Below are 26,834 nucleotides of genomic sequence, written 5' to 3' on the forward strand. Positions count from 1 at the left end.
AAAATGGTTTTTTCGTATTTTCCGCTTTATGATGCAGGCCTTGCCAGTATAGGTTTTATGATTTGTGACGTATTTCCGCCCTCAGTTGGTGCACTTGCGAAAACAGTCCGATTAAATTCAGCTGGAGTTGTCCGCAGCCGGGAGTGGCTCTTGTTTTGGGAGATCTAGGACTTTGTGTGCCCCTAAAGGTTAGATACCCCTCTGACCCTTAACCCCTTCCTTCCCAAAGTGATTGATGAATATTAGATTTACACTCTAGGCATTCAGCTGTCATTAAACCGTGCCCTTAGGCTGCTGCAGAAATATGGGGGTTATATAGATCATATTTTGCTGCTGGTGTTTATTATTAGGCAGAGACTCCTTTTTTAAGATTTGTATATGCAGGGATGGGTTCAGGATTTTATTCCGGCCTGTCTGTGCCCATATTGGAAAGACTGACCCTGTCTATGTGGACTGGCAACTATTGTCTCCAAGTGAGGAGAAATCCAATATTTTATAGTTGTCACCGGAACAGGAAATAATAGGAAATCTTCCGATGGGGAGACAACTACGAAAGGAATTCTTGCTTTGGCAAAATCTAACTTATGTTTCCGGGACAGGAAGTTAAAGCATACCTAAACAACAAAAACAAGACCCCACCTGGAGTAACTGCATGTCTCTCTTGTCATATAGTATTAGCTCCATAGCTCTATGGCTCCTGGTGGATTTTTGTTTAAGCTGTAAACTTTACGGAATATGCGTCATGTAGTTTAGAGCTCTGCTTTGTGTCTGGCATCATCGCATACAGAAGAAATAACCAGGGATAATGTAATTCCTGCACAATATATCATCCGCTGATAGAAGAGCATTGCCATCTTCATGGAAAGCTGCGGTGAAATCTATGACAAAAGCTCCAAGAAATTTAGTTCAGCTTTAAAAAAAAATTTCCCCACATGTGCACAGAAAGCAGGGCTACTTTATGGGGAAAAACGATCTAAAACAGGCCATATACATTACAATCTGATTTTTCAATCCTCTTTAGCTCTTCCAGCACCTTTACAATATGAAGGACTGCCTAATTGATTACAAGTGAATGGCATGTTTAGGTATGCCCTCATATTACAGTTCTTTATTTGACCCCCTTCCACTACCAACATGCTCACATTTTTATTTTAGAACTAGTGACCTCATTACTGGGTCTCTATGCAATGTAGATCATGGTTTGTGGGAGGCAGCGTCAGGGTGCTGCACATAGTTTCCTGAAAACATTACAGGACCTTGCCTTTATCTATCTAACATATCTTTATCATATCTAACTTATGTTTCCGGGACAGGAAGTTAAAGCATACCTAAACAACAAAAACAAGACCCCACCTGGAGTAACTGCATGTCTCTCTTGTCATATAGTATTAGCTCCATAGCTCTATGGCTCCTGGTGGATTTTTGTTTAAGCTGTAAACTTTACGGAATATGCGTCATGTAGTTTAGAGCTCTGCTTTGTGTCTGGCATCATCGCATACAGAAGAAATAACCAGGGATAATGTAATTCCTGCACAATATATCATCCGCTGATAGAAGAGCATTGCCATCTTCATGGAAAGCTGCGGTGAAATCTATGACAAAAGCTCCAAGAAATTTAGTTCAGCTTTAAAAAAAAATTTCCCCACATGTGCACAGAAAGCAGGGCTACTTTATGGGGAAAAACGATCTAAAACAGGCCATATACATTACAATCTGATTTTTCAATCCTCTTTAGCTCTTCCAGCACCTTTACAATATGAAGGACTGCCTAATTGATTACAAGTGAATGGCATGTTTAGGTATGCCCTCATATTACAGTTCTTTATTTGACCCCCTTCCACTACCAACATGCTCACATTTTTATTTTAGAACTAGTGACCTCATTACTGGGTCTCTATGCAATGTAGATCATGGTTTGTGGGAGGCAGCGTCAGGGTGCTGCACATAGTTTCCTGAAAACATTACAGGACCTTGCCTTTATATCCCCTGAGTTCTGATTAAGTCAACTTTTTTTAGGGAGAATTTTGCAAATATCAAAAACCATGCATAGATGAATGTTAGCTTGGAGGAGTGGGCATATCGAAGCAAGGTTATGCTGTACCCCAATGATTGGAAGAACTGAAATCCAATAAAATAAATCAGTGGTTAGGTGGTTGGTATTAAATGGGTAAATGCCCATTTTCCCTAGGGTACCAATTAAAAAGCACTAGTTTTTACCTTGTCTCTTGCTTTTACAGGCTTCCTTATCTTGTGTGGCTTCCGTATCTTGTGTCGGAGTCGACCTGCTGGTTGCAGGTTCAGATATCATTATGTACAATGTAGGAACAGCAGTCCCGCATTGTAAGTAAAGACACCTAAGGATCACCCACAACACAGAGCGAAGAGGAGAGTGCTGGATGCAAAGGGAATTAGGGATATGGTAGGTATTGTTTTTATATTTATTTTTTTTATGTTTCGCTAAGCCAGCTTTTCTTAACATTTTTACCCCGGAGGTACCCTATCAAAAATCAGATTTTGGGATATTTCTTTCAAACCAATCCATTGGGAATCAGTTTGAAAAATGCCACCTCTATTAGTGGTTAGTGAGAAGAATATCCTATTTACTCCTACAAACAGAAAAATATCATTGGTATAATGCCAGTGTCTTTACCAAATGATGTTGAATCCAGTACTTTTCAGGCACCATTAGGTAGTAGGTTAGTTAGACACAGCATCCTGTGTCCTGGACTCTGGAAAACCTGATTAAGAATAGCTGCCCTAGACAGAAAAAAAAAAATAATAACTAGTAGTAGTTCATTCTATTTCATTTTAATTGGGGCTAAATCAAAATAGGAGATGGTGAAAAATGTTTGAATATATTGAACACATTCTAGTGAGCCTGTTGTAACAGAACTGCTGCTTATAACACAAATGAGTTTGTGTGTGTCTGTGTGTACTATTCAAGTCAATGCTGAGTGAGTAAAGTGACATAAAACTTTCTTAAGAAGTACAGTTAAATAGACTTCAGTTTTCAAAAAGGACATTTAATATGTTTGTTTTTTTTGTATTCTAGACACCTAAACTGGAGTCTGAGGACAGAAAACAGAATGTGGTTTACTAGCAAGTTGGTTTGCAATTAAAATAATAAGGTAAGTACTTTTATGATGTACAGTGGGTATAAAAAGTGTACAGTTTTTTATGATGTAAAAGAATAAGACCACAATAAATCACTTCAAAACGTTCCTCACCTTTAATGTGTCCTATAATTTATACAATTTAATTGAAAAACAAACAAATCTTTTAGGGGAAAAAAAGCATGATAAGCTGCTTGCATAGGTGTGTGGACCCTTAAACTAATACCCTTTTGAAGCACCTTTTGATTTAATTACAGCATTCAGTCTTCTTGGGTAGGAGTCTGTCAGCATGGTACATATTGACTTGTCAGTATATGTCAGATTGCAAGGACATCTCTTATGCACAAGGCTCTTCAGGTAACCCCACAGATTGGATTTGGGTCTTGCCTTTGTCTGGGTCATTCCAAAACTTACATTTTCTTCTAGTGAAGCCATTCTATTGTTGATTTCGATGTATGCTTGGGGTCATTGTCATGTTGAAATGTGAAATTCATCTTCAGCTTTCTACCACACGCTTGAAGGTTTTGGGACTTAGTGACTGTTATTTAGAATTGTTCATAATCCCCTCCACCTTGACTAAAGCCGCAGTTCCCGCTGAAGAAAAGCAAACCAAAACTGCCAATACCATGCTGCACTATGGGCATGGTATCCTTTTGGTAATGTCTGGACTATGGGGTGGGATTGCAGATTGAAGCCTTTTCTTAGGAAGGAAAACATACAGGCTAGGATTTGCAAAAAAAATAAACCAAGTCTCCCATGGGAGAAAATAGTGTTATAATGAATGTGTTATGGTCTGATGGGACCAAGGTTGAACTTCTTGACCACAACTCAAGAGTATGATTGGCGCAAAAACTTTGCATACCCATCATCACTCCTACTCAAGAACACTGAATGCTGTAATTAAATCTAAAGGTGCTTTAACAAAGTATTAGATTAAGAGTATACAGACATATGCAACCAGCTTACCGTTCATTTTTTTTATTTTCTCCACTAACAGGTTTGTTTTTCAGTTGAACTGTACGTGTTATAGGTAACATTAAAGGTGGGAAAAATTTTGAAATTGTTTATTGGGGTCTAATTTTTTAAATCACAAAAACATGGCATTTTTAAAGAGGCATGTACACTATTTATACCCACTGTACTCTTGGGGGTTTCATCAAACTGTGTCTTTAAAGAGGGACTACTTAGTTTTTCAGTTTAAAATGTGTCAACTGTAAACATTTTATACAGGGTGATATAATATGGTAGTTTTGCAGGTATATAATACACAGAAATAAAGACTGAAAAAAGTAAATCGGAGAATACTTATTTACAGTAATATTCCTTGAAATTTGTATGTTGTAAGAAAGCGCATTGTCTTTATTGACATTTTGCCTACTAGCAAAAGCACAGCATATGCTAACCTCAAGGCATGAGTTTGGTGATAACTGTGGTTGCTTAGAGTGCTTTCCTAATGTCAGTTTTTAGCCGAACTTACAAGCCCTTAAAAGGCTAATGTAGTAGCTGATTCCTTGTGCAGAACTATCTTAAATTTAAATAGTGGGTAATATGCCACCATTTTTTCCTGCATAAGAATAGGGTTGAGTTCTGTTTAAATATTATGCACACAAATAGCTTTTTAGTATTAGCATTATTTTCCTACATTTTATGGCTTGTTTCTTCCAGCTTTCAAAAATGTTTGGGGCATCTCAGGCTACGAAGGACCAGTTCTTAGATAAGGCAAGGCAGGCCCGTGAAGAAAGAAAAGGCCTCAAAGAAAGAGAGAGGGCTGCTGTAAAAATCCAAGCTCTAATTAGAAGATTCCTGTGCAGATGTCAGCTTCAGAAGGAAATAAGGTACTATTATGACGCAAAAGTCCTAAGCCAAAAACTTTATTCAAAAGGCACTTTTTGGTTATTACTTTTTGGTAAACTATTAATATTTGTCATTGAAGAAGTACTTTGTGACCAGTATAATATTTAAATTTGATTATCTACAAAGTATTTCTTAACCCAGTAAAATGTCTACAAAGTATTTCTGTTTTTTTTTGTTTTCTGCTGATCACAGACAAGAAGTCGATATCTTTTTAGAAGGCACAGAAAATGGAACAGTCAAGTCCAATGCTCTTTCCATTTTTCGAACAGCCCGTAAACTGTTAATAATATTCCAGCTACCGGTGGACAGAGTGGTAGGTGCTATTTTCATCATTGTCTTTTACTTTTTTATATTTACCTCCATAAAAAAAGTACTTAGAATAAAATGCACCTTTAAAGAAAAGTGTTGTATTGTCCATATACTGGTGCACAATACAATACTACATCATAGGAAGGTGCGGGTACAGACTGTTGCAGCTGGTAACCTAACGGGAATCTTACTTCACAAGACTTTTTTTTATCATTTTTCCTGCTCAGGTTAATTAAACATTAGGTTGGTGAACCCACTAACTTGGAAACAGGAAAAGTATAAATGGTATACATTTTTCATGTCACAGATCTATAGTAACCTTTAAATGGCCTCTATGGAAACTCAATGTAAAAAAGAAGCTTTATCTTTTTTAATGTATGTTTGTGTAAGGTCTGCATGAATACAATGCCATCATGCTTTTCTTAATAAAAAAAAATCCCACAGCTGCCTTATAGAGGCTGTTAGAGAGCTGATAGAGGGAGCAATAAAAAGCTTAAAACATACTTTTTGGACAGGTACTGCTAGATGGAAAAGCAAAAGAAGTGTACCTCTTTAAAGGTACATTTTAGGTAGGACTAAAAATTCAGCTTTAAGTTGCACACACGAAGCACAACATACAGCTGAGTAGTACAGTTTTGTATCCAGACATTGCTGATGATCTGGGAATCTGTGATTGTAATAAAGAAAATTTATTCTATATTTCCTATCTGTGTTTCACTTATGGAAAATTGTAATTTCTAACAAAAAACAACTGTATTCAGAAAGATTGGTGATTTAGTGATACAGGAAACAAAGGGCAAATGTACACAATGTGTTTTCCAGTATGTATAGTTTTAGTGAAGCTGTGTTATAGTTTGTAAGGGCTGACTATTGATTAAAGAATATCAAGTGACCAACATATTCAACATTCCGTGCCCCACAAATCGCTTGTGGCAACCCGACCTCGTTACCATCTCTGGAACACACTCTGTGATCAGAAAAAGAATATTATAGTTGTTTGATCCTAAAACAGAGAAAGGGTTGTGGCAAAAAGTGTTTAATGATTTTCATAAGTGGCTTACATGATTGCTTTCAGTTAATGCCTGAAAGTGTTGTAACCTGGGTATAGCACTTAGTATAAAATATTAATAACCACATTGATCTTAACAGTTTCTACCTAATATGTTTGTTAGAAGTTTTTTCTTCCTAGTTTATCAGTAATCTTACACAAACTTATGTTATTTTACAGAGATTTGAGAAACTTTGCCGCTGTATTCTTAACAGTATGGAGTGTGAGAATGATCCCAAGGTATGTATTTTAAACACTTTCTGTTTGATTCTTCTTGTGACACTTTGTAGCTGATTTGTTTTGCTCCACTGACCTGGAAAAAGTATTCATTAGGAGCATAAAGGTTAAAGTTGAAACTTTTCATATGCATAATTGTTCAGAAACTTTTCATATGCATAATCGTTCAGGGTCAGTGAATTATTTGTAGTTACATAATTGTAGCTAGTGAATCAGTATGACAACCAGACAGCCAACATTTTGAAAAGGAGAGTTTAGTAATACCAGCGTGAGTATGTCCCTTGCTACAGATGTCTTTCAATAGAAACCTGTACATATAAAACCAAAACTGGCATTGGTAGCCTGCTAGTAGTAATGTGAATGTCGAGCTAATGTAGGCTTTAATATCCCAAAAAATGAAATATATATATACATTAGTTTTTAAACAATTATTTGTCTTACAGGTGTGGTTTGTGTCTCTTGCTCTGTCTAAAGACCTCACTCTTTTGTGGATAAAGCAAATTAAAGACATCTTATGGATATGTTGTGAGTTTCTGAAGATGCTGAAAGTAAGTCTTTTTACCCTTAAGTTTAAATTTTTACATTGCAAAAGCTACTAGAGTGAATTCTTCTTGTATGAAAGCATATATAAACAGGATAATATTGATCTTTTTAATCTTAACTCAGCCGGACATCCTACAGGACTCCAAACTTATCACTCTCTACCTCACTATGCTGGTAAATTTCACAGACACCATCACATGGAAGATATTCAGAGGGAAAGGTGGGTTTTGCACTTTATTTTATTTTATTCTGCCTCATACAATATATGTATTGTATAAAACAATCTGCAATCACACAGTAACTAAAAGATAAAGAAAAAAATATTAAAAAACGATTTTTTCTAAGCATAATTAAATCAGGCATTCTTTGCAAAAGATATTTCCTAAATGAGCCAATAAAATAATTGTTAAAGCCTCGAGACAAAATGTTCATTAGAGGTGACGTCTGTGACCACTGTTTGCCTAAGTTTAATTTTTTTTCTTAAAACAAGTATCCTAAGACCTTACTTCGAAACCTATTCATGTCTGTGTGTGTAATGATCTGCATAGAGCCTATCCAGTGACATTGTTTACGGGCTATGCTGGTGCATATCTTCTATATATGGGCCAGACTAGGCCTAGAGGACATAAGTATAAGCAGAATGTTCTGTTCATCAAGGAACATATTTTTATATCACAAAGTGCAGCAATGGCTGAAAAAATGAAAAGGTTTGTGAATTATTTAGCTGTAATAAACAGTTAAATGCCTGGATGATCCCCAACCTTACCATTTGACCTGATTTGCAAAATTTTCTAAAACAGTTGTGGTATTGTTTTCATAGCAAATTCATATTAGTTAGTTTTTTTTTTTTATTAGGATTGTTTTTTTCCTTAACATCGCTATCAATCTGTATTTATTGCAGGAGAAAGCTTGAGACCAGCAATGAACCATATATGTGCAAATATAATGGGTCATCTCAATCAGAAAGGCTTTTACTCCGTTTTACAGGTACTTTGTCATAGGTTATACTAGTGTTTTCACTGCAAAAATTATGAACCTTTTTTATAAAAACTATTGTGATGTTCCTCATCAAAAGCACCACTTAATTGGAAAATTGTTAACTCCTACTAAATTATTATTTTTAATAATTTTGATTTATAAAGCACTAATATATTACCCAGTGCAATTAATAAAGCCTGATGCCGTGGTTGTGAGATCGTACAGATCAGCACAGGTCATTGTGTGGTTTTCTTTTACAGACCGTACATTAGGATTAGTCCACTAGTGCCTAAATTTGAGAAAAAGGTGGGACTATCCATTGATTTTTGAAGTACAAGTCCTGAAAGTACATACAAAAGGTGTAATTAACTCTAAACAAATTAGCAAATAAAGCACATGCAAGAAAGTTTTTACAACATCAAGTATATTACCTCCACAATTGTTCTTTGCTCATCCATATCAATTTTACAGTCCATGATAGCAGAGTACTATATATGTTTTCATAGTGGACATTTAATTTCCACCGCAGGTGATCAAGTGTATCCATAGGTTGGGGTATCTGTTGTAACACATTTCTCAGATCAAAATCTGCTTCATCAGACAAGCTGACCCATCATTTCAAACCTTTTTTTCTCATATCAGTTAAGGCTTTTCTTAGTGAAAATCAATATGAGTGACCAATATTCTTAATACTATCAAATGAACAATACAAAATTTTGTCCTGTGTGTTTGTTGTCATGTGAATTTTTATATTTTTTAATTTTTTCATAAAAGACCCAAAAACTAATCCTCACATGATTTTTGCAACTGTGATTGCCCAAGATTGTACAAGCGCACTCCCCAGAGATGTTGTGACCACTCTTTGAATACTTGTCCTGGTCAAATATTCTCATTCCTCCTCAATCACTACAGTCATTTTATCATCCTAAAATAAATGAGATACTAAACATAGCATAATAGCATTTATTAAGAACAAAATAAAGTAGTATTAAAAACTCATGAAACTAAGTTAGCAATTGAAAATGATCTGAATATATATATATATATATTCTCTTTGGATAAACATTTCATTGTAAATTTCCATTTGATTGGTGTGAGTTTTATGTGGATTGTTCTTTGCAGATCCTTCTTACTAATGGTCTGGCACGATCACGCCCTTCTCTTTCCAAAGCCACTTTAACAGCCTTATTTTCACTAGCATTACGGTAAGATTGATATTTCTTTGTTTTTTGTCAACTATCCACTGTTGGTGAAGCTATAGGCATTTACTAATGTCTAAGGAAACTCTGGGATAATATTAACAAAGTTTACATGTAAAACAATTTTAGAACTTGATATCTTTGATGTCCTTTTGAAGCATTTTTCCCTTTGAAAAGTATCTAAAGATGAGGGAGTGAGTGGATTGTGCAAATGTTTCTCAACCGTAAGCTCCTGGCCAAATTGGGGTTGGGGTCCCAGCACTATTCAAATTAGTTCCTGCATCCAGTTTTTAATCTGTCGGCATATTAAATGGCATTTGAATATTCTTGGAATCCTGGGGAAATATTAATAAAAAAAAAATTGCTGCAGATTTTAGAATTGTACGTTGGCTTGTAGCCAGGACATTTTTGGTAATCAGCAGGTGAGTGGTATTCAACTCAGTTCAGTTATCCACTACTTCCCTAATCCCAAAATCCCAGTAGTTGTATTTACACTATGCAGTCCTTCCCCTATAACTGGTAACTAACATTTATTTACTCAACACCGCTCAATCTCCTTAGCATTTCATTTTAGGAGCTGGAAGGGTTGTATGCATTCTGCAAGGCATTAAGGTTCTGCAATGGTGGTACTATTATCAAGTATGAACATTGGTCATCTATCTAAGTACTACTTTCCCTTTTTCAGATATACTGATTTAAAACCCTACTTTGTAAGTTTGTTATTCTAAGTGCAGATAAAAAAAAATCCTACATGGAAATAGATTTAATAGCTTCTTTTGACTTTGTTAATATGGTTAATATCTCATGCACAACTGAATGCAGATGAAGATAAGTTCAGTGGTTGTATATGAATATCCATTGTATATATGTCAGATTGTAGGTTGTGTATGAATGTACATTGTATATATGTCAGATTGTAAAGAGCTGTAGGCCTCTTCGTGTGTCTTAGAGAAAGGATATGTATAAATAACAAAATAATAAGGAGGCCTATGTTGATAGCATATTCAAATCCATTTATATGTCTGCCTGTGTTTCTTTATAGCCATATGTTTATTTTTAACACTTTTATTGATAAAACAACATTTTAAATATACAAATATTTCCATTTGATTTTTTTCTAGTCCTGTAGTGGCTGCTCAGTTTTCTGACAATCTTCTCCGATCGTTCCTGATCCATATTATGTCAGTACCAGCTCTGATTGCACATCTATCTATCCTCACTCCAGATGTAAGTCCCATCAACAATATTTGCAGATTTTTAAATGGTGACTACATACAGATTTGATATGATTTTGAAATAAATTCACACTTTTGTCATTTTAATTTTGTTTGTCATTGTAGCGGATGGCTGTAATAGAATGTAATGGACTCTTTCATAAATTTATTTTGTTCCTGAGTTGGGAAGAGCAGTGCAGAGATATATGTATGTGTCTGGAAGGAAGTCACACTCTCTGCTTGCTAGGTAAGGGCCTTTTATCATCTATCCATAATCCCTATATCCTTAGGCCGCATGTAATACCACTCACATGGCTTTCTTTACAGGTCACCCACTACCACCACTTTTTGCTTTCATTGTGACTTTTACACACTTCTGTTTTGTGGTCCATCTTCTCCTGCTACTCAAAAGCTGCGTGCACACATGCAATATTTGTTGTTGGAAATATTAATAATCAATAATTAACAAAAAAAGTGCATAAAGACGCCAGTGAACAGCGCTGGAAATGAACGATCGCCCCGGCGTATCTATTTGGGTGATGATTGTTTGCAATCTATTGTGTGTACAGGCGTTCAGTGATCGTGGATGGTTCTGCAGTACACTTTCTCCTTTGCATGTCACTTCCTGCATCGTTCAAACAATCGTGTCTAGCGTGTGTACATTATTGGTGGATTATATTTGAACGATCGTAATGTTGCAGCATGTACAAAATTGTGCACAATACGATCAAAATAATCGGGAATAATTGTTAGTTGTTCGGTTTCTAACAAGAAATATTGCACGTGTGTACCTAGCTTTATGTAGACTCTGCCTCACTTTTTAACTCCTCTTCACTCTTGACACTTTCTTTCACATGTTCGTAGGTTATTGAATGAGATGGGTGCATTTTTTGCATCCACTATAATTGTGGGCCTTGCATTCTTCTATTTCTTTCCTCCTTTGCTTACTACCTACCCTCATTCTTTCTGGATCCTTTTGCTTCTGACTAGCCCACTGTTTGTTATGTTTTTTGTTTATTTTTGTGCTACAATCTTTTGCTGTGCATCTCTATACAAACTTGCTTTTTTATTAATTACCTGATGTCTCTTTCTGCCCTACTAGAACTTCCTTACTCCATCCAGCTGTCTTTCTTGCTGTGTCTTGCCCTACTCTGTGTGTTGGCCTGCACCTTTTTTTTTGCCCTAAAAAAAAGTATTTGTCAGTTTCCATATCTTTCTCCAGGCTTTATAATATTCAATTTCACCACAATGTCATCAGCTAAATGGTCGTCTGATTAGAAGCAGTCCTGACCTCTGGCCTGTTTTGTGTGTTTTCCAATTTTTCCTTTTCTTCTTTACCCTGTGTGGTTCTAAACTGTGCCATGTCTTACATCTCTTATATATGTTCTTACTGTTACTTTATCCTACCCAAACCCCCCATTGCATTGTACAACCTCTGGTTCCATTACAATATCATCTCTTGGCAAGTAGGCATTTAGGATATGTAGTTCTTGTCAAAGGAATTAATTAGGACACAAAACAACATTAAATGCAAGAAATTACCATTTTATTTTTTAGCTAGCTCACTATGCAGCATCAAATATTTTGAAAGACCTTTTTTTTTCTTTTTCCATCTTATTCATATTATTATCACCTTTTCCTTTTATAGGCAACCTCATTCATCTTGGACACCTTACTGAAAAAGTGCTGGAAGAAGAAACTGGTCACTTTGTCAGTGTCCTTACACAGATGTTATCATACTGCCAGCAGTATGTGTCACAGAAAAAGTCCAACCTCACACACTGGCACCCTGTGCTGGGCTGGTTTTCCCAGACTGTTGATTATGGGTATGTTTCTTAAAACAGATTTTCACCTATTTAAAAAAAAAAAGATTTTATGTTTTGTAGGTCCTTGTTTTTTTTAAAAGCTTCCTTCCAATTTTAATTCTTTATTCCTTCTCCTGATTTGTCCTGATTTACCTTTTTTTGACATCCATAGGCTTATACCTTAATGACATTGACTTATTCTCTTCCTATTGTCTATAATACTACAATGCTTTTTTTTTTCTTTCGTTACACAGTTACTCCTAAAAAAAAAATATTTGTTAAAATGACTCACGGTCTACTGGAACTTAAGTAATTTTCCGCATTTTTTTTCTAGTCTCAATGAATCAATGCCTTTACTCACCAAGCAACTTCAGCACCTGTGGGGTGTCCATATGATCCGCATCTTGTTCCGGGAGGTTCTTAGCAAGAAGCTTGCTGAAAATCCAGAGTTGTCTATCGTAGGCACTCCAAGCTCATCTCCCCAAAACAACCTACCCATGAAAAGTAAGTTCTCTGCTAAAAGCACAGGTTCCAGTTTATACATCATTGGATATGGGGTCAGTCATTTTTGCTTAATACATATTTAAACTTTTCTTCCAGCTTAAATAGTACTACATATTACTGTAGTTCACCTCTCCTGTCTCTTGATATTTAATAAAATTAAGCTGAGCAATATTTCTAACAGTTTCAATATAAACATAGAGTTTACCCTAAATCCCTTAAAAGATAGGAAATTACAGATTGATGTTTGATTGATATATTGTTCTTTCGTTAACAAGGATTTTCTGTTCTGCCCAATTCATGCTGCTCCCCCTCTCTCTGACCACCAATAATGTAACTCAGCAAAAATATGGAACACCATGTAGGTAAAAAAAAAAATCTGTGCTTTTTCCTTTAAATGCATTTCAAACAGTAGTTGAACAGGGTTGGTCATAAGACAAATTCAGACTTAGCCATAATCACCATTGTAGTTTTATGGTGGGAGTTTGGTCAGTTTTAGGTTTTATTGCTACTGGTCTATCACTCATTTTAAGGGACAAAACTGTCCCTAAAATTAAAGATGTATGAGCATAAAATAAAAAGTAGTATACTTCAAAAAAAAAAAAATGAAACCCTTGAAAATACCAATCCCCTAAAAAAGCGATTGCTATGGTTGAGACAACAGATAAAAGTGCCTGCTAACCTAACTGTACTACAAATGTAAATAAAGAATCTTCCTCTATCCTTTCACTACAGTAGTATTGAATAAACTAACAGTATTGCTGCTCTGTGCCTCCCTTTTAAGATTGAGGGGGGGCTAGCTACCTATGGTATCTGCATACCCAAACCTCATTCTTACATCACATGTCGCTAGGTACTTTATTGTATTGATGGTCAATGCACATCATAGTGCACGATGATGCATGCCATGATGTGTTCTCTGCATTTTGAGCATTTCTGTTGATTTCAATAGATAACACATCCATTAAGAATTTAGCCTTAAACTAAAATTCAGGAAATGTTAATAATTTATGCTACAATATCTGAATGATACTAAACTTGTCATAATTATCAATTGATTGCACAGCCTGTTTAATGTTGTTTCTTTTTACATTACAGTGTGTAAAAACAAGTATCAAAAAATAAGGCTCATCAGTATTCCTTTTAGAGTTTGTTAGTTAAATATTGTATATATGTGTATGCCTGTTTATTTGAGTTCCTTATCTGTTGTGCTACTAAAGTTTGTTTTTCCCCCAGACCTGTTTAAACGTGCATTCCAGAAATCTGCATCTGTCCGCCATATCCTGAAGCCTGTTGGAGGAAAACGAGTTGACTCTCAAGAAGTTCAAAAAGTGTGCAATATTTGTGTTTTGTATCAAACTGCACTTACCACTCTTACACAAATCCGACTGCAGATCCTCACTGGTTAGTGCCACTTCGCTGAAAGTCCTCAAAGCCTTTTCTTTAGGAACCATTATAATGCAAAGTTATAGTATTTTTACTCTGTAGCCATATATTACCAGGCTGTTGCATAAGAAAACCAACTAATGAGTGGTAGGGAAGATTTGCTATGTGTAGAAATTTCTCAAAGATTGCATTTAAATGATACTTTGATTTTAATGCAAAGAGCACTTTTACTTTTGCCCCCTTTACCCTCCTTCTCCACAGATTCATACTTTCAGAGTAACAAAGAGTCGCACTTATATAGTCAGCTTACATTTGACAGCTACTAGACTTCTTTCCTGCCTGCATCGGCATTATGGTTCGATAGGCTTCTATAGGGCTTGTCTACTTTCATTTCCAGACATAGAACGCAGCCCAACTGAAAAATCTATAGGGCTTTAATGCAAATATGTGTGCAGGGAAGAAAACTAGTAGCCCTTTCCTTCTCTGGAAGTATAAATTTGCAGGGAATGGTAGGATTGGTTAGATTGGGGTAAGCAGGAGGGAATAAAGGCACTTTTTTATAAAAGTACACTGATCTTTAAGTGTTCAAGAAGTTGGAGAAATAAGTTAGACCTGTATGGTGGCCTTTGTTTCCTTTAATTATTATTTTAAAACAATGTAATAGGACAATCATGTTTTTTTTAAAAACAGATATTTCAAAACAGTTTCTAGTGTTTTGTGGAATGTTAAGGGCATACTTTATTTGCTGGTATTTTATCTTAAATTTAGGTCTTACCTATCTGGATGATCTCCTGCCAAAACTGTGGGCATTCATTTGTGAGTTGGGACCACAAGGAGGATTGAAACTGTTCCTTGAGTGTTTGAATAATGACACAGAGGAGTCCCGCAGACTGTTGGCTATGCTGGTTCTCTTCTGTGATTGTTCCAGGCACCTAATTACGTAAGCATTGTGTGTTTGTGCATTGTACAGATATTCATATTGCATTGATATTGTCTATATATATATATATGCCTGTTTATTGATCATGTGTACTTCTGTGTGATAGGATTTTGGATGACATTGAGGTCTATGAAGAGCAGATCTCCTTCAAACTTGAAGAACTTGTCACTATTTCTTCCTTTCTAAACTCCTTCGTATTCAAGATGATTTGGGATAGTATTCTCGGTAAAAAAAAAATATTAAAACACTCTTTTTCTTTAGTATAAATATGTTTGTGGGCCAGTTGCACATATGTATTTGTTCCTCTTTTTTTGCAGAAAATGCCAATGGAGAAACTCTAGAGCTTTTTCACTCTGTGCATGGCTGGTTGATGGTTCTGTATGAAAGAGATTGTCGTAGAAGATTTGCTCCAGAGGACCACTGGCTCAGAAAGTGAGTGCGTGTTTGTGTGTTTACAATCAATATTAAACCTTGGCTCATCCTTGCTACAGTACATTGATACCGTATGCATTGTTTTTTATGTTCTTTTCCTACATTGAAGACGATTAATAGAAACCTATTATTTAGAGCAAGGATGGGCAACTTTCTCGCTATAGGGGGGCTCTAATGCAACACCCATGACTAAAGAGTGGTAAAAAAATCCATTTAACACCATTAAAAACTAAAAATTTGCAGCAAGTTAATCAATAGGCTTGCTGTGAGAGATAGAGACTACAGATGTGTAACTTAAAACAGTCAAAACAGAAGCATGCTACAAGAGATGGTCAAAGACACATTATGGTCATCTCATTGTTAAACTAAACTATTTCACTACTTCAAAGTCAAAGAGCTGCAGATTGGGCACCAGGGCTTAACTACCTTGTTACATTTTGGCTGTCATGCTGACCCTTTTGCTTCTTTCTTGTTTTGAGCCATAGACCTGGAACAAGCCTGCATAAAAAAAAGTTTTGATTTTGCTCCTACTGTTCATACTTTTCCATACTTTTTCCAGCACAGAGATTGTCAGTGATCAGTTAGCATTTATGTGAGGGGCAAACCAACTCATATATTCTTATGATAGGGTTACTTTCAAGTAACATTGGAAATTGTAACTGGTTAAGAATGAAGACCATGGTAAACTTCTGTATGTATTATAATTTAAAAGCATTTAAAGAATACAAAAGCAAGTTTCTTCTTAAAATCTTATGTGCATGTTTACTATTACTTTGTTTTTGTTTATTCCATTTGTACTCTTTCAGGGATCTAAAACCTGGTGTACTTTTCCAAGAATTGGACAAAGAGAGAAAGAGAGCCCAACTCCTGCTTCAGTACATCCCTCATGTCATACCACACAAAAATGCAAGTTTATTTATACGCATCCACTCTCCTTAGATTTATACACACAAGTGTGAATTATGCTGTGCAGTCTTACAAGTGATTGTTTCTTTCTTGTAGAGGGTACTTTTGTTCCGAAATATAGTAACTAAAGAAAAGGAAAAGCTGGGTTTGGTTGAAACAACCACAGCCTCCCCACATGTTACCCACATCACTATAAGAAGGTCACGAATGTTGGAGGTATGTTCAAATTCAAAGAAACAAGACCGTATTTATTCACTTTTTTTGTGAATAATAAAAATCACATCACTCACTTTCTCCTTGCCCAGGCTGTAATGGACCTCATGCAAGTGCATCATTATGACAGCCAGGTCTCACTGTACTTCTACACATAGCAGTAGTACTGTGCAGTAATAAAGATCTTCCATGTTGCTAGAATTTAGGATCAAGGAACCATGACATCATTGTGGTTCTTACAAATTGAAAATAGCAACTTTAGCCAAGGGGTTTTGTATCTAATATGACCAGTTATGATGAGATAATTGCTAATAATCTTTTCAATTCACTATGGGCTTTCTTTTTATAGACTGCATAATTATAACAATCAAAAATACTTTTGCAGCTGATCTCAAATTTAAATAATTTATTATTTATTTCTTTTTTTTTGCATTACCTTTTGTTACCTTTTGATTGAGTGCAGAAGTACATGAGAATAATTTTTTATAATTTCAAGATCTAAAAACAAATGCATAGCTTTGCAATGCAGTATGCTGCTTAGTTAAAAATGTCTTTGCTCTATTCATTTTATAGGATGGTTATGACCAGTTGAGGCAGTTGTCACAAATTGTCATGAAAGGCGTCATCAGAGTGAAATTTGTCAATGACCTTGGGGTTGATGAAGCTGGAATAGACCAAGATGGTGTTTTTAAAGAATTTTTGGAAGAAATTATAAAGAAAGTGTTTGATCCTGCTCTGAATCTTTTTAAGGTACTTAAAAATGATACTTGGGTAATTTGATAGGGATTACATACACAACCACAAACTTCTGCAGATCCTATCATTATTGTAGTGGTTCCCTGTGGCCAGTGTACTCTGCAGGGTTATCGTAAACAATCTTAACAGCCCTGCCCAGTACACCTCTGTAAAATACATAATACCTCTCCTTCATGGGTTGAGCTAACTAATAGCAATATATTTTTAAGAAATCAATGCCAGGTTTGGAGATTTTTATGAAATCTGGTCCAATGAGAGGCAACTGTTCTGTATTCCTAAGTCACTTCTTAATCTAGGGTGACAATGCTCCTCCTTTATAATTACAATATAGCAAATAAAGTCATCACTGTAAGACATGAAGTATTTCACTTCAGGATCATTATGTACAAAAAAATGTAGCAAGACCTGCTAAGTTTCAATAAATTAAATTTTCATTTCTGGGTTTAGATACACCTTAATGCTACCTATATTATAATTTGCACATCCTGATTCCTTGCAGACCACAAGCACTGGAGATCGATTATACCCATCTCCTACTTCATATATCCATGAAAACTACCTCCAGTTGTTTGAATTTGTAGGAAAGATGCTGGGAAAGGCTGTGTATGAGGTAAGATACCCTTCAAGATGCCATATTTAAAAAAAATATAAGAATAGCTATTAAAATGACAATTTAAATTTGTTCTTATTTCAGGGTATTGTAGTAGATGTACCATTTGCTTCATTCTTCCTGAGCCAGCTGCTAGGGCATCATCACAGCATTTTTTATAGCTCAGTGGATGAGCTGCCATCCCTGGACTCTGAATTCTATAAGAATCTTACATCCATTAAGGTTAGTACTACATAACAGTACAATGGTTTGGGACACTGATGGAACTGATTGTCAGCATGTTTATTCATATATCTTGAACATATGTGTGTAGAAGCAAATTGGTTTACAGCATATCTGTTTAAAACCAACACACTGCAATACCTTTTCATTACCTCTCCTCTCCAAATTCAGCTAGTTGAGGGTCAGTCAAATGTTATCAAGTGTTATCTAAATTAGGAAGAACAGTGGATGCCAAAATACACTTCCCAGTATCCCTGCATTACAGTAGAAACTATTACATGAGGCAGGACTAAGTAGTCATTCTAAGGAAGAAGGGGGTGAGCAATTGCCTAACCACAATATGTTAATAGGGAAATAAAAGGCTGGAAAAGACAGACAGCTGCAGATGTACAGCCAGGCAAAGCTACACAGTAACTTAATTTATAGTAATCAAATTTGAGACTTTGACTTTTCATTTTCAGATATAGTTGGGCGGTGTTGCACATCCTCATATTGATACTACTGGAATTTTTGTGTTTTTCAGCGCTATGATGGTGATATTAGTGATCTGGGCCTCACGCTTTCATATGATGAAGATGTAATGGGTCAGGTGGGTATTTTAATGTATTTTGTTGTGTTTGTGGCTTACAGTTTAAAGGGAATACATAGAAGGTTTTGCACTTTTGAATGTATTTGAATAAAAACACAGTGGAAACTTACCGTTTTAGTACTTTTTCAACAAAAATATCAGTGGATTTTGTGGAGTGGTGTATGGCTGACATTGCCCCCTTTAGCAGAAATCACCTTTTCTAAGCTTTTTTGCACAACTTTCCACCAGTGTTTGACATCGATTTGGCAATATTTATGACCACTTCTTCAAGTACAATGTGTTTGTGAGTTTCCTACCATGGACTGCCTATCAATTTTAAATCCCCTACAACAGTGGGGACCACTAAATTTACCAGCTCCAGACCACGTTTGCGCGGGGAGTCGGCTGTCACAAGAGGAAGAAACTTCCCCCATAGTGACCTCATGATGTCATAACCCGCCCACTCTCCCATCGCAGATCTGAGCTGGTGATGGGAGAGTGGGAGGGTTGTGTCCAAAGACACAGGTAATGCACATTTTTACTAACAAGTGTAAATAGTACATTATAAATAACAACAATATTTTATCATGCAGAAGCTTTTATCGCCTATGGATGGCACCTAAGCCTCAAATTATAATATCATACATTTTCATATGTACAATTTTTCTTGATTTAGTGCAGTTTACAAAGGTAAACTCAGTTTTCCTATTGGATAGATATCCAATGTGTTTAGCACATGTTTATTTAGGGAAATGTTCAGTAATTCTTTTAAACATCTATCAATTAATCATCATCAATTCTTATATCTATAAACATCAGTTAAAATCAATTTTGCTCCTCCAGCCACCATATTACACACACCAGACACCAGAAAGAAAAGGTCCTTCCGATATTTAGAGGGGATTTAGACACAAATAGTCCAATAGTTGGATGGTAGCCAGGAAAGGAAAATTACAGGCAAGTATTGAAGACAAATTATTGCCAACGAGACAACCCCAATACCTATGGAGTATGAATGGCTTTACCAGATACATGGGGTTTTCCACCTAGAGAGACTAAAAACCATGGTAGAAGACGGGTCTCTTTTTATGTTTTAGTAAATTAGCCCTTTGAAGTCAAGAGGATGGGTCTGACTCTTAAAAATATGCTGTCAGTTGTGCCAGGAAATACTTTTTAAATAGCAGTTTACTCAAAAGCTTTTTTTTTTTTTTTTTTTTTTAGCTGGTGTGTCATGAATTGGTTCCAGGAGGTAAATCAATTGCAGTTACTAATGAGAACAAGTAAGTGAACACATTGTATTGAAGCACTGACTGCCATTCAAGTAATTTGTGCACAATGTTTGTCTGAATGTATAGTGTTCACCCTGGGGATGAAAAGTTAATATAAGCCACTGGACACAATGGGGCCAATTTAGACTTTTGTAATCAGAATATAGACTGTTTAATAAAGGCCTTGCAAAAGATAGTTCACTTAAGGTGCGTACACACTTCCAATTTTTATCGTTCCAATCGAACGACGAACGATCGATTGGGCAAAAAATCGTTCGTAAAAAAGTAACCAACGACGCCGACGAACGAGGAAACTCGTTGGAAACGAACGACCGGACCGGCGGATCGGATTGGACGACGATCGTTGAACATCGTTCGTGTGTACGGTCGTTCGTTGATCGTCCATGTTCAGAGCATGCGTAATGAACGAACGTTCGTTCACTTTCCTGTCGTGCACATAGTTCCTCTATCGCTTAAACGATCGTATCTATTGTGTGTACAATATCTACGAACAATCGTGTCGTTATCTCTATGTGCAGGATCGGTGCTATACGATCGTTCGTATATATCGTGCAGGATCGTTCGTCGTTCGTTTTCCAACGATAATAATTGGAAGTGTGTACGTAGCTTAAGTTTAGTAAATATGCTGATAATTCACTTTGCAAAGAATACCCAACCCCCTCTGCCCCGTGCAAGAAAATATTTTAAAACAGTTTTTTTTTTTTTTTTTTTTTTACCTATTACATGCAATATCTAATTTTCACATTAAAAGTGTCTTATAAGAGCTCATTCTTCAACTCAGTCTATCTGTCTTTTTCAACCTATGCAACTATTTTTCTTTTAAAAGTAATAAGGAGCATAGCATTTTGTAACAGGAACCACACATTGATTGTGTACTTTATATAAACAAGTTTGATTTTGTTTATTCTTCAGGATAAGTTATATCCATCTCATGGCTCACTTCCGCATGCACACACAGATTAAAAACCAGACAGCTGCACTAATCGGCGGCTTCCGCTCTATCATCCGGCCTGAATGGATACGCATGTTCTCTGCACCAGAACTGCAGCGTCTTATATCAGGGGACAATGCTGAGATTGACCTGGATGATCTAAAGTAAGTCAAATAAATATATGTTTTTGGTATGTATCATTACATATCATGTATAGATAGTTTTCATTATTTTCGCACTGTTACACTAAAAAAAAGTAAACCCAAATAACCCAATAAGTTTATGTGGAAATTTCTTGTTGATACTGCCATAAATCCAGTGCTATCCAGCGCTCTCTAAGATGTGACCTCACATATTTTTACATTTCTTCTAAAGTTAACTCTGTAACCTACAAAAAACCTGGCCCTATTTTATGGAAATCAGGAGAGGACAGTGTCTTGTAATCTTGAATCTGTTTTATGACGTTAACACTTATTCTCAATAAAGACAATAAAGCATTATCCATTTTGATATCTAAACTTTATATACTTACATTGTTATTTGAAAATGTTTTTTATTAATAGGAAGCACACCGTGTACTATGGAGGGTTCCATGGCAGTCATCGAGTCATTATCTGGTTGTGGGATATTCTAGCTAATGACTTTACCTCCGAGGAGAAAGCCATGTTTCTTAAGGTATAAAAAATTATACAGACTTAATATTACCCACATAATTTGTTTATGCATTAATGGCGTCCTCTGGATTTTTTTTTTCTTCAGTTTGTTACAAGTTGTTCCCGTCCTCCTCTGCTTGGCTTTGCCTACCTCAAACCACCGTTTTCTATTCGCTGTGTAGAAGTATCTGATGATCAGGTGAGATACTAATTCATATAATAGTATATCTACACTAAAGTAGGGTTAAAATTATTTGCCTTTTGACATGGAGAAATAAAGGTCATCAAAGACTAGCACCATAAAAATATTTGAAGGCCCCTGACTTTTTTGTAGTGCAATAAGAGTAACAGCCTGGGCCCTATTTAGCCTTTCACACATAAGTGTTGCTATATCCTATCCAACCCCAAATTGCAAGATGCATCTTGCATTTTACGGTCTCCTTCAGTAGTCTACTACTAAAGGGGCATTCATCTTTTATTGAAAATGTTGTAAGAGTTTGCTATTATTGTAGTTATATGTGTTCACAAAGTTATGAACTTAGACCAAAGCAATCTTTTTACTGACCTATTTCCAAAGTTGCATGACTAGATATAATTGGTGGAAAATGTATTCGAGGGAATAGTTTCTACTAGCCCAGCAAAGCTGAAAACAGTATATTTTCATTTTTTAGAAATGAAACACATTTGCCTGGTTTTAAAGTGGATCAATGAATGTTGCTGTGCATATATGTGTTCCTGTGTTTTTTTACCTACAAGCAGTTTTATTTGTTTTGATTGGATTGACATGTAGCTCTTTCAAAATAAATACAACTTTTTATCTTTTCCAGGATACTGGGGACACCTTAGGCAGTGTGCTGCGTGGCTTCTTTACTATCAGGAAAAAAGAGCCAGGAGGGCGTCTGCCCACTTCATCCACCTGCTTTAATCTTCTAAAGCTTCCCAACTACAGTAAGAAGGCAATTCTCAGAGAGAAACTCCGTTATGCTATCAGCATGAACACTGGCTTTGAGCTGTCTTAACAATTGTTTTTGGACTTTACTGTTGATTTTGCACCTAAACGGTATAGATTTTCTGTCCTATGGCAGCACAGCATATTCTGTAATTACTGTGATGCAATGGCAGAGATGACAGAATCACACTATATAAATATGCAGTTTACTTATATTGCATGATTTAAGTCCTCAGGTTGCAGACACTGGAGGTTATCTATCAATGTGTCTGAAAGCAGAACTGTATGTGTTGACCTTAGCCCCCTGAATATTTCCCCCATAGGCTGCCCACAATAGAATAAAAGGCAGTTGTAATCTGATAGAATGCTCTGGCTAACACATACCCTCATTTGGAATGCACCCAGAAAAGCAATAAAAAAATTACTTATAGTAGATCTAAACTTTTCCAGCTATATTAAAATCAAGTCAATAATGTCCTCTCTGATCCCTGTTGAAAAGATTCTCTATACTTCCTGTCATAGTACTTCCCCACAGGACGTTATGAGACCTTCCAAGGTTCACAGACTTCAAAAAATTTGTTTTACACCTCTCCATTTGAACAAAAACAAGACGTAGTAATCTGTAAGCCACAAAAAAGCTGCTTATCTGCTTTTTTGTCTTAGTTTTTTTTTTTTGTCAAAAATCAAGAGGGTGCTGAGAGTGAGGACAGGATCTTGTAAATTAAGGCAAGGATATACCAAGTGGATGTAACATCATATGTACATTTACTGGTAAGTATTGTTTTAAACTATTTATTGGTATTTCAATACATGTAATGGAGCTGGCTCCCTCATTTCATTAGTAGTGTAAGCTATTAATCTGTCTCTAAAGAAAATGTATTTCTATTTGTGTGTTAACAAAAAATGTTCATAGTTTTTTTTTTTTATGTGATCACCACTGCTGTGTTATGTCTACCTATTATTTTTTTTTTCCTATCAATTTCTTCATCAATTTCCCTCGTGTTTTTTTTTTTACTTCGTGTTTTGTCTTTCCTAAAATTCAGCTTTTATTGAACTGGTCCTCGCAGGGATTGATTTTTTGGAATGTAAAAACAACCCTGACTCACACACTTTTAAAAAATGTTATGGTTCCTCTTTACTTTTGCAAGTTTAGACTTTTCTGATTTAATCCCACTCTGGGTTTACTTGAGCAGTGAAAAATTCACTAGTCGTAATAAACTGAGAAGTCAATGATAACAGTAGCTCAATAAAAATCCAGACGACTGATCGATTCTTCTCCTCCAAAAGCAAGAATCAATCTTGGGTGGATCTGTCTTTTAACATTCAGCTGTTCTCTTTTACTCCTTTTGGAATATAGGTAAAACTAAGTAGCAGTTTTGCACAAAAATAGTTTCCTGTCCCAGGGCAGATAGTGGCAAAGATGACAATGATATAGCTATTGTATGCATTTTACTAAATGTACAATAGTTCTGTGCACTGTCTTTCTTGCCTTAAAAGCCTCCCCAGTGCCTGTTACAGAAAGTATTGTTGTCATCCAAGAAAGCTGAAAACAATAGGCTGCCACAGCATTCTTTTGTCTTAGCCAGGTAATTTATAAACGCATCTAATGGCCTGCTGTAGAAGGAAGAGTGAAGGATAAATTGTAGACGGCTCATCTCCACCTCCTCTGCTGAAAGCACCGTTCAGAACATTTTGGGCTATTATAGTACTGCAAAGGTTTATAATGGAGGTATTTGTAAAACTAATCTGAAGTCAGCCTACAGTTAAAACGTGCTGCCATCGTTGCTTCCAATGCCTCCAATAAAAGGAACTTTTTATTAACTGCCACACAGGCTTATAATCTGTCAGAGCTAGATTCCCAAGAAGCAGAGCATGACAAACTCTTGCTGTGTAATAAGTAAAGCCTTGCTGTATTATTTCTAAAAATACTAAATACAAAAGTTATTAGCTAATGTACTATAAATAAAACAACACAATATTTATGCTTCGTAAGGCATTTGATGTCTACTTGTGGACAGACGAGTACTTTTTGCTATCTCCCTATAATGTGCTTAAATTATTATAGTAAGATTATATTTTGGCTCTTTAAAGAGATGCTTTCACCCTGCTCATTCAGCACAAAGTGATGGTGTCTTTATAGGAGCCCCTCCAACCCAAGATAATGATGTTGCCAAAGCTTCCCAGACGTTCCTCATCTTAGCTGGCAATAAATTCTCCGATGTCATACACTAAGGGGAGTAGTGACATCATGTTGTGGGCATCCTAGGCCTAGCAATTAAATCTGATCATTGTCACAGAAGTTTACATGCTCCCACAGACTTGGAGGAAAGAGGAATTTTGCTAGATTCTACTTAGAAAGGAGGGGCAGGTGACCTCTGGCACAGCAAGTATCTGGGGTGTAAAGAGGCTCTTTACAAGACATAACTTAACTTTGCCTTCAACGGGAAAAAAGACTGTCTCAGTGTAAGAGACAGCTAAATGTAGGAAAAAAACAGTTGTCCAATGTAAAAGAGTGTTAAAAGAACATTCTACATTGTTTTTTTTAAATTTGCTGCCCTTAGCCAGGGACAGTAGCCTTTTGTGAGATTTTGTGCAGTTTTGCTGACCTCCAGTGTTATATAATTATCCATGGATATAATGAAAAGCTGTAATTTACATCTACTGATTGTAATATACACCCAGTCACTAATGAGTGGATTGTGCTGTGTTTGTCATTTATTAATACTAGAACTAGTAAAGTGTGGTCCTTTTATATTGACCAGGAAATTGCTGGCATTAGAAAATGGATTTGTAGCATCTGATTGGTTCTTCTAGACAACACTTACTGTTTCCTGAGGAGGATACAGGTATATGCTAAACTTGTATAAAAACAATCCAATTTCAACTTTCTTTTTATTCATAATAGACAAATAATTTTAATGTTGTAAACCTTTGTTGGTCACACAAGCACTATGTATTGTATTGTGGTTCATTAAGATGTCCATTGCTCCTTTGTTAATCAGTTAACATAAATATTTATTTTATATAAGTTTTAATTTGCCTCAAAACAAGATGTTTTAAAGGAACCCACTAGCTGGAGTGCTAATATTGTATATAAAATATTGTATATGTACACATTGGTCAAAAACACTATAAGGTTCTCATAAACTGTTTTAGAATTATGTGTAAAGCATGTTAGAGCCTTCTTAAAAGAGGAGGCTTCTGCATGCCACACTTCTATACCAAATTCAAGAATGAAGGGTTTTCCCATTTTTGGATAGTTGATGAAGCTTTGCCAACCGTACTGGTTTACAACAAGAAAATTGTCCAATGTAATGGAGCCATTTACTCCTAACTGCAAAAGCAGTTTGCGGGTTGTTGTCCATCATCAGTGCAGTGGAAACCATGGCTTCTATGCAATAGTACTTGGGGACCAATGGGAAATGATAACTGGACAAGTTGTTAAGTTGGCTTAAAGGAACAAACCTTTCTCATGTTAATATAGTGGGTGGAATTATGTGTATAAATCTTGGCTTTTGTTACTTTTAACATAATGTACAGAGAATGATAAATGCCTACATAATAATATACTTGTGATTACTGAACATTTTTTTTTGCTGGCTTAGTTTTAATAAATTTATAGAAACAGTTGCTGACTTACAGTTCTTTCCTCAGATACCTTACCATAATGGAACAATCTGGTTTGTGGTCTAAATAGTGTGTTATGGTTCTGCTACAAATATATGGTGGAAAGATTTTACAAAATAGGCAAAATGCATGGAGCCAAACAATTAGCAAATTATAAAGGTGGTAAAAACACTACAAATAAATGAGCACACATTTTGAAGGTGTTTACTAGTTTACTTAAGTGCCATCCTCTCTAGGAAGACCTACCATCCCATACCTTCCTTTATGTTTCTCTTTCACTGCTCACTTTGTCTTCCGGGAGAAAAGAGAAATGCTCATTGTGGGTATAGGATAGTATGTGAACCACTGTCTTTCCTCACGTGATATCGCTGGTGTTGGTGAGTGCAGAAAAACATTCTTAGGAAAGACAGTTGTCAGTAAAAGTATTAACGGAAATTTCCCTATGTCAAATAATACATGATATTATGAATAGAATACAACTTTGAACACCAGTGATGATCATAGTAAAGATGTATAGTAAACATTTTTTTTTACATTTTTATTTTGTGAAA

General features: G+C 35.8%; 1 protein-coding gene across 1 annotated transcript; it reads left to right on the forward strand.

Annotated features, from left to right (window-relative positions):
- The first annotated feature begins 94 nt into the window (after positions 1 to 94).
- On the forward strand, positions 95 to 26,289 carry UBE3B (ubiquitin protein ligase E3B). The gene is made up of 29 exons (XM_072415372.1): positions 95 to 188; positions 2,238 to 2,419; positions 3,053 to 3,128; positions 4,779 to 4,948; positions 5,160 to 5,280; positions 6,505 to 6,564; positions 7,005 to 7,109; positions 7,228 to 7,324; positions 8,006 to 8,091; positions 9,205 to 9,287; positions 10,403 to 10,508; positions 10,622 to 10,742; positions 12,144 to 12,321; positions 12,635 to 12,804; positions 14,038 to 14,205; positions 14,956 to 15,127; positions 15,234 to 15,352; positions 15,445 to 15,559; positions 16,366 to 16,465; positions 16,562 to 16,681; positions 17,252 to 17,428; positions 17,934 to 18,044; positions 18,129 to 18,266; positions 18,790 to 18,855; positions 20,056 to 20,114; positions 21,036 to 21,218; positions 21,618 to 21,729; positions 21,814 to 21,906; positions 22,535 to 26,289. Exons 4-29 carry the CDS (start codon positions 4,788 to 4,790, stop codon positions 22,724 to 22,726), a joined length of 3,213 nt encoding a protein of 1,070 aa, XP_072271473.1. The 5' UTR covers positions 95 to 188; positions 2,238 to 2,419; positions 3,053 to 3,128; positions 4,779 to 4,787; the 3' UTR covers positions 22,727 to 26,289.
- The last annotated feature ends 545 nt before the right edge of the window (positions 26,290 to 26,834 follow it).

The sequence above is a fragment of the Pyxicephalus adspersus genome, chromosome 6 (genome assembly GCF_032062135.1).
Source record: "Pyxicephalus adspersus chromosome 6, UCB_Pads_2.0, whole genome shotgun sequence".
Classification (NCBI taxonomy): Eukaryota; Metazoa; Chordata; class Amphibia; order Anura; family Pyxicephalidae; genus Pyxicephalus; species Pyxicephalus adspersus.